This window comes from Capsicum annuum, chromosome 5, assembly GCF_002878395.1.
Source record: "Capsicum annuum cultivar UCD-10X-F1 chromosome 5, UCD10Xv1.1, whole genome shotgun sequence".
NCBI classification, from domain to species: domain Eukaryota; kingdom Viridiplantae; phylum Streptophyta; class Magnoliopsida; order Solanales; family Solanaceae; genus Capsicum; species Capsicum annuum.
Genome location: NC_061115.1, coordinates 138,513,177 through 138,522,003, shown reverse-complemented (window position 1 = coordinate 138,522,003; position 8,827 = coordinate 138,513,177). Strand labels below are relative to the sequence as shown.

General features: G+C 32.0%; 1 protein-coding gene across 8 annotated transcripts; it reads right to left on the bottom strand.

Moving 5' to 3' along the window:
• Positions 1-3,616: 3,616 nt before the first annotated feature.
• Positions 3,617-5,428, bottom strand: LOC107870812. 8 transcript variants are annotated; one of them, XM_047413185.1, is made up of 4 exons: positions 5,293-5,428; positions 4,934-5,126; positions 4,755-4,839; positions 3,617-3,933 (listed from the first exon to the last, which is right to left on the bottom strand). In XM_047413185.1, exons 2-4 carry the CDS (start codon positions 5,103-5,105, stop codon positions 3,789-3,791), a joined length of 402 nt encoding a protein of 133 aa, XP_047269141.1. In that variant the 5' UTR covers positions 5,106-5,126; positions 5,293-5,428; the 3' UTR covers positions 3,617-3,788. The 8 variants fall into 8 exon arrangements, with proteins under 8 accessions (XP_047269141.1, XP_047269142.1, XP_016572951.1 ...); XM_047413186.1 differs by having other exon boundaries at positions 4,755-4,824; positions 5,293-5,424; XM_016717465.2 differs by having other exon boundaries at positions 5,252-5,413.
• Positions 5,429-8,827: the final 3,399 nt, after the last annotated feature.

The following is an 8,827-nucleotide window of genomic DNA, read 5'->3' as shown; positions in this document are numbered from 1 at the left end:
AGAGATTACTATCCTAGGGCTAGTTATGACTTATTCAACATCTAATAATCGATTTAGCTACCTTAGCCTAGTTTGGGTTAGACATTGTTTTGTAAAGTATTTTGGGGATTTAGAAGTGGGATTTTGACCTACCTTAGGCCAACACTTGTGCTAGTTATTGAATACCTTTCTTACACTTGTATAATGGTAGACATATCTACGTACTTGCATGATATTAAAGATACTCATTAAATTTCTTTTCAGATAAATACACCCACGGATTACCTGTGGTGTTAGACTAAGAAACATGAGTATTTTAGGTGATCGACCATGCAAAGAATAGCATATTACACGAGTATGCCAAGCCTATTACAATAACTACACTTAGGTCAACAATAACATACGTTACAAGTGTGTCCAAGCCTTTTACAATAAGTACACCTAGGTCAAAAAATTTTAAAACGAATTTCCCCTCGTTGATTCTTCATGGACTGTAACGTTTGATTTTCTAATCTCCACATTAAGGGTTCAGATTTAATCATATCGAAAAGTTTTTGGCTACCAAATTCTTATTTTACAATATGATTTGACTTAAAAGCAACAAGAGTAATGAGTTTTACTGAATCTACCAAAAAAAATTTGCCAAAAGATCTGACCAATACTGGAAAATCTGACAGTCGTCGGAATCTGAAAAATTGATCGAAATCTAGAAAAGAACTGGTCAAAATAGCTGGGTGACCCCAACAGAAAAAGTAATAACTCAAAAAGTCAGTCGGAGAATACCTCACGCATCAACGTGTGGCACAAATCTCACAAAAAAAATGGAACTCTGGCAGGTGCGTGGGAGTGTGTGATTTCTAGTTTTTTGGTGATTTTGGTTGGTTTTCTATCGCATGAGCTTTTCAATCTTCGTGTTGGTGTTCAATTTTGCACACTACCACAAACAAATAATGAAACAAATCAAGTCACCGGGAATTGACTCACGGTGATTAAGTTTTTTTTTTTTTTTTTAAAGTTTCTCATTAATGTTCTAATACCATGTGAGAAAAGTAAGTGAAGAATAGTTTTGAATTGTTGTCTAAATTATTACATTGAAACCCTATTAATAGATATTACATTAGACTCATTTTATTCATATTCCTTCTCATATACTAACAAAAGATTTTATGTTTAACTGATGGTTGCTGAAATAAAGATGAATTATGTTTAAAAGATGATAGATTCTGCTTAAAGAAAATTAGATAGTTGACCGTGAAGGTGGGGGCCCAAAATGGCTCATAACCCAAAACTATGTTTTACTGACGTAGGTATGAATCGTTCCATAAATTTGGACAACCTTAGATGTTCCCTCAATGACGATGATTTATGTGTGCTTAAATGTTGTTTTATACAATATATTCCGATCCCTGCAACAAAAATGGATTAGGGTTCAGCTGGTTAGGTGTTGATTGTACCCACATAACCATTATGTATTGATGTCGGCTAAACCATCTAGTTCAAAAGTAAATTAATGATCTTAATGAGTCTCCTATCTTTTCAATTGATGATTTTTGTCCATGATGTTCCACATCTCCTCTTATGAGTTTATGATTTCAATTTCGTAGATTTATTTTATATCTGATTCCCTCCCTAGTTTTACATACCAATACTTCCAATGTATTCACTGTCTTGGATACTGCATTGTTTTTATGATGTATATTTCATGGTGTACATTCGTGATTCTGTGTAGCAATAGGACTATTCATATCAGCTATTGGTGAGCCCTCCATCTTTTCCGAAGACACATTTATCATTTTATTGATCTAGTTCAATCTTTTAAGGTAACGTCGGGGCCTTTTGCGCTAGACATTGATTCATGTACATAAAGATTTCATAGACCTATGTAGATGTCCGTTTTCAAATATTTTCAGCTTCATTCAGATATTTTGGGATTTTCCATAGTTATGTTTTAAAAATTCAAATTTAACTAAAATGGGTCCTCTTTCCATATTCTCATTATGAATTTTTGAAGATGTTAAACTTCCGGTAATTTAATTGGATCCTCATGATGTAAGCCAAGTGGTTCGCTCGAAGCATTTATGATTTCGGGTGCTGGTTATATCCAGACCATAGCCTCGAGTCGTGACATTTATTTTGTTTTTTCTTATTTCGGGATACCTCAGATTCTCAGTTTATAATTTTTGGTTACTCTTAAGAGCCTTATACTACTTTGTGACGTCCAGATCTTGGGTAGTTTTGTGAACTTCGTGCCTTTCTTATGAGTTGATTTTATATGATTCAATATTGACACTTGATATTATTTCATTTTTTTCGAATACTTACCTTTTTGTTCTTTATTATATTGTTGGGTTGGCTTACCTCATAGGATAGGTGCCATCATGACCTAAGTTTTGGTCGTGACAGGCTCGTGCAATTGTTGTGGTCTTATGGTTTCTCATCTAATATGCATTGCTTAATTTACTCGTTCAGCTAATTGCTTTGGCAGGATAGTATCCAAGGTTTCCTTAATAATACATAAGTTGGTCAGAAACACATACATCCCTTAAATCAAGTTACAGGATTTTATCGATAGTTTGCCCGTTTTACCACCTCTACTATGACAGATAACTCTGGACCACTATCTTCATACTGGAATAGTATGGCAACATGGAAGCCTTTACCAGAAACATCTTTACATCCAGAAATGCTGTAGCAATCAATCGATGGTGATTCTAAATTCGACACATAGGTATCATGCTGATTAAATATGTAACAGCAGTACTTTACAATTTCCTAAATAGGTGATACATATACTTTCCCAAATTTTTCTGGAGTATGGGAGTTTTCAAAGTTGACGGAGTCTGCCAATCGATCTATACAGAATAGGGAACAAGAAAATGTTAGAAAATGCAGGAAGCTTTTCTTCTTCCTATGGAAATCCTATTTTTAGCCATTATTTTAATAAAAAAAGCCTTCAATCTGACCAACATTTATTGTTAAAACTTCAGTATTCTAAACGCATCATGCAAATTTACATGTCCTCTTTACTATACGATGCTTCTGTTCCGTGGAAGGTCGCCATGCCCGTGCAAGAATCAGTGGCAGTTCTAGTCTTTAATAAGCCAACAGTAGCAATAAAAAGATAGCATAAACGTTGACTTCAAGAAAAATTTCAACTACATAATATATTCTGTACAGAAGGCAGTTGTAGTTTTCCACTTTTTACCGGGATATAGTTTTTTGGCAGAAGAGCGTCCAGAAAGAGATGGTTCTTTTTGATGTCAAAGAAACGTAATATTACAGATCGGATATAAAAGGATTGATAAAGGTTGTGTTAATACTCATCGATTCACATGAATCAAAGGCAACCATAGTTCGTTCTCATACTCGTTTTGAGCTACTCCACCCATTGCCTGATCGAGTATTCAAGTACTATTTCCCACGAGAACATCTGTCATGAGAGAAATAATTAAGGCTTCTTTCACATCTCTGAATTAACAAGTGGTTGTTTCTGCCTCCACTAAAAGAATAAGTGAAGTCATCTTATTTCAACCGCTGACATATGCCAAGTAATAACCCCTTACATGCAACTCCAGTCTAGTTTTTCAATCGGTTTATAAGTATGGAGAATGAACACTAAAGAAAGTGCCAGAACAAATAGCAAGTGCAACGAGCTTAAAATTCTATATCTTCACATGGCATAGAATACAAAAGAATGTGTGGAAATGGGGTTAATCTTATACAGAGCAAACTCAACTGAAGAAAAGGCCAGAGCAGAATAAACAGAATCAGACATCCAAAAAGCCCCTCTTACTTCATTCAGACTTTCATCACCTTATTGGAACCTTTATCCAACCATTTGCAAAAGCAACGGCCAATATCACAAAGGGTGTTGACATTCCAAATATGATTATATAGGGAAGAGGAGTCTTCATGGGGTTCTCCCCTGCTCTTTCTCCAGCTGATTGCCAATACCTAAAACAGCCAATCTCTTTCACTAGTTTGTCTCCAAAAACTATAAGCAATTCAGAAAAACTCCCATCTTTTTATCAAATTCCCTATGTGTTACTTCACAAGAATATCAAAATCAAGAAAACCAAAACAAATATTAATCATATGCGAGAGCCGAGACATAAATCAATAAAATATGCCCCAACCTCAAACTAGGAGTTTATTTCTCAAATGGTCACTCAACTAATAGTTATTATCTTATAAAGTCATTTTTCTCTTGATTTAAATTGTCTTCAACAAGAAAGTTACTTTTGAAAATAATAATTATAATTACTAGTTGAGACCATCTAAAATTCAAACTCCTCAAACTAGTTCAGAATAAAGATAAGAGCAATTTATCTCAATTTCAGTTCGAATCATAACAAACCGATGTAGTGTACACCTAGGTGGCTAAGTACGGGCCTATTATTGCTTGGACTCTTCAAAAATATCGGTGTTTGGCTGGTCCTCCAGAAGTAGTATAATTTATGAGGATTGTATGGGTATGACAACATTCTTGAAGAACCCGAGCAATATAGATTTCGACAAGTTCTTGTCAATCATCTAGTACCCAAAATTCAGTAACCAGATAAATCTGGATTCGCTCTAAATAATCAAAAAAAAAGAGCAAATCATAGCTTAACAGAAGGTTCTCTATTCGACGTGTTCAAACCCGAGAATGATTAAGGGGTAGAAAATCCCAATCATTTCACCAACAAATTCCATGTTAGAATTTATAAAGCAATTATTCTTTGGGATGATAGGCAAAGTTCAAAAAAGAAAGAAATGACGGATGGAAAACTTACTGTTCAGGTTCTTCCTCTTTAGTTATGAATTTCTTCTTCCCATCGTTCTTGACATCACCCTCTCCTCCTCCTATCATAAAACACACTCACACACGCCAAAAAAATTTTTAAAAAAATATTCATATATGGAAAACTGCAATGTCATAAACAATAAATTGATTAATGAACTTAAACCAAACCTAATTTTGCTCTAACTTTCAAATTGCTTCCCCTTCTTTTCCATGAATTTGATGTGAGAGGTTGTGGAGAAGGTGAAAAAAGTTCTCTTGATACGACTGCAAGGTTCATGCTAACTGCCGAAGACACAGCAATACTAGATGCAACTTTTTGAAAAGACAATTCTGCAGACATTCTGTGGATGGATATTGGTGCCTGCAAATATACATATATATCTTGTCACTTGTGGTTAAAATTTCAAGTGAATTATTTTCACGATATTTCTGTCTACAACAAAATTCTATGTACTGAAAAAAATAATAATCTAAAGAAACATATACAACTACAAAGTTCATGCTAACTGCCGAAGACACAGCCATACAAGATGCAACTTTTTGTAGAAACAATTCTGCAGATTATCTATGGATGGATATTGGTGGCTGCAAATATATATATATATATATATATATATATATATATATATATATATATATATATATATATATATATCTTGTCACTTGTGGTCAAAATTTCAAGTGAAATATCTTTACGATAATTCTGTCCACATCAAAATTCTGTGTACTGAAAAAAAAAATTCTAAAAGAACATAACCTAAAACCAAGGAAAATATCTTGAGTTACTCTTTCTTTAAAAAAACAAATGAGTGACTTGATACAAAATTTAATAAAATAAAAAATATTTTTAAATATTATGATCTTAAATTAAAATTATATTAAATGTATCAAAATATCATTTAATATTCTGATTTTAAATATGTCTTATGAAAAGTTAAAAGTAAGGTATTGACAAAAATGAAAAGTGATTATTTTCTTTAACTTAAATAAAAAATAAAATAAATCATTCTTTATAAAATGGAGGAAGTATTTGATATGCGCGATAGAGTAAAATATTTTACTACAGACAATGTTAATTTATTCTGAATAAATCAACACAGTTTATCAAAAGTACTACTCCCTGCATGTCATTTTATATATGGTCATTTTTGTTTTTAATCCATCTATTAAAAAATATCATCTTTTGTTATATGAAAATTATTTAATGAGATCATTCTCATTTTATTCTTATTTAATTCTACTTAATTAAAAAAAATAACTAAAAATTAAATATTAAAGTAACTTTAAGAGGAATAATTTTATAAATTTTATAAAATTATCATTTATTTCTTAAATTATGTGTCCGATCAAATGACGACATATAAAATGGGATAATAGAAGTATAAACTTTGTCTGAAGCTTAATCCTCATACATTCTGAAGCTTAATCCTCATACATTCTCACTCATTTCATCAACTTGATATTATTTTATCACATCTCTTAAATGGAATAAATTTATTTAAAAATTATTATCTCACTATTATAATTTCACAATAATTTAGTTCACCCCTCAAACGATGCATAAAACATTTTACGCATATATAAACTCTTCGCACCTCACTTCATTATCTCACAAGACTTTCTCAAGTCAAGAACGTTTCACTCATTTTAATAATTTATTTTTATTTCATATTCTTTGTAAGTGTACCATTTTTTACGACCAAGGATGTGGTGCAGTGGATAAGACTATTTCTTCCTCAAATAGAGGTCTCAAATTTGAGCCCTGAATTTTGAAAAATCCTTGATATGAAGCGCTACCCTCGAATGAGCCTACTTGGTGCAAATTCGAATTAGTCGGGGTCTAATGCGGACTCTGAACACCGATGGGAAACCAAGAAAATAAAAATAAGTGTACCTTTTTAATCACAAACAATTTTCTCATTGATCACCGTTTTTCTACACTTGACCATAATCACAGTTTAAATAACAATGCTTAAGGAAGCACAGTAAACACTGTGGGTAAATTTTTATCAAATTTAAGGCTATCAAATGAAAAATTGCAGGTTCAATGCTACAATCAATAATGTATACTCCCGATATCTATAAATATATATCTCAAATTATTTGTACACATATTAAATCAAGATAAAATTAATTACTCCCCTCGTTTGTTTTACTTGGCTCCTATACTAAAAATAGATGTTTCAATTTACTTGTTTAATTTATTATATCAAGAGAATATTTATTAGATTTTCCCCTTTCCACCGTTAGTATTGAATAACTATTTAAAGTAATAGTAGTTAAATTTAGAGTTTCAAAGCATCATTAATAAAGTTAATACAATAAAATACATGCCTAATTAATACTTCCTCCATTTCGTTGTTGGTCCTCTTTCTAAAAATATTTGTTTAAATTTAGTTGTCCATTTGATGAAATCAAGAGGATTTTATTATGTTTTTCCAATACCATCCTTTACACTAAATGACTAAATAAAGTATATTTACTCAAATTTGTATTTTCAAAGCATAATTAATAAGACTAATTTGGTTAAAAAAAATCCTAATTAATATTTTTTTAATGGGTGTGTAAAGTCAATAGGGGTCAACTAATATGAAACGAAGGGACTATTTTATATTTGTCAAGTCAACAAAGATTTAGTAAAATGAAATAAAACGAGTAAAATTATATCATTTTACCCATGGGATAATTTGAAAATATTCTCTCTAAACACTAGCCTAAAAATCCGAATTTGCCTATATAGACGATGACGACCATGTCCGTAATGTTCATTGGGCAGCCTTCACCGGAGACTGCTCAACCCCCAATCACACTGGCTGCTAATACGATTGAATTGGGAATGAATTATGTAACAACTTTACAACTATTTACTTACATCCCTTTACCGCTGAAACCTATAACACTTTAGGATGGAGAACCGTATGTATTTTTGGAGGAGGATAAAATCACACAAATGATTGTCAATGAGAAGTTAGAATATACAGTTTAGAATATACAGTTGCAGGAAAGTTTTCATATGGGTAGCCAGACATTGTAGACCTCAGGAAATTCATTCCAATATAATGTGAGTTGAAATGTGATGTTAATTTTGGATTGTCGAGCTATAGATATGTGCTAATTAGGGCGTCAAGAATCGAAGATTGTGTTAATCTTTTATTCAAGTCATTTTCTATATTTCGAATGGAAACTGAAATTACCCGATGAGAGCCCTTAAATGTGTTCCACTTTTTTATCCAGATGAAGAAACATCAATAGCTATTGCACGGATTTCATTTCATTACCTTCCTAACCACCAAATTCTTTTGGAAAAGAAATAATTTTTTAATAGCAACAAGGTTGAAAAACCTTTACAATTAAAAATGGCAACAAGCAACAAAGAAGGCTCAGCTATACGAGAGTACAAGTAGAAGTTGATATATTAGGAGAATTTCCCCAAATAAAATATTGGAATAAAAGAGAACACGAGGAAAATTATAGAAAAGTCAAAAACAATAGAGTATGATTACCTCACAAAAAATTGTAAAAATTGCAAGTTTCAGGGTATGATTACCTCATAAAAAATTGTAAAAATTACAAGTTTCAGGGGCACAATAAAAAAGAGCGTTTTATGTTGCACCCAAAGTTGTACCCCAAGGAAGGAGGTAAAGATAATTAGAATTGAGAAAAAGACAAGGAGAATAATGAACTGAAAGTGCAGAAAGAACAAGATCAGGAGAAAAAGAAGACAAAGAAAATTAATAAAGGTAAGAAACCAAAAAAGGTAGACACCAATTATCAGGAACAAAGCCAGAAATATGGTGCACAAAAAGGACGATATCCATACAGAGGAGGATGCATACAAAGATAGATCCCAAGGGGGACATAAAAATAAGAGGAAATTACCACTAAAACAATTTTAATGTACTTAATGTAAAAGATCCTGTCGAGGAAGAAAAGGAAAGTGATAATTCAGAAAAAAAAGGAGAAGAACCAAGGAGTAACATACAAAAAAAATCATCTAAACAGTGGGTAGAAAAATCTCTTGCAAGAAAGACAAATATCAAACTACGAAACAACAAGACAAGG

Bases quoted from the DNA above. Each gene is read 5' to 3' on its own strand.
- LOC107870812 (XM_016717465.2), bottom strand. From the start codon at position 5,290: ATGGCTGTGTCTTCGGCAGTTAGCATGAACTTTGTAGTT. The intron at 5,127-5,251 runs GTATATGTTTCT...GTATATTTGCAG, and splicing joins TTAGCATGAACTTTGTAGTT to GCACCAATATCCATCCACAG. The intron at 4,840-4,933 runs GTTTGGTTTAAG...GGCGTGTGTGAG, and splicing joins GAAAGTTAGAGCAAAATTAG to TGTGTTTTATGATAGGAGGA.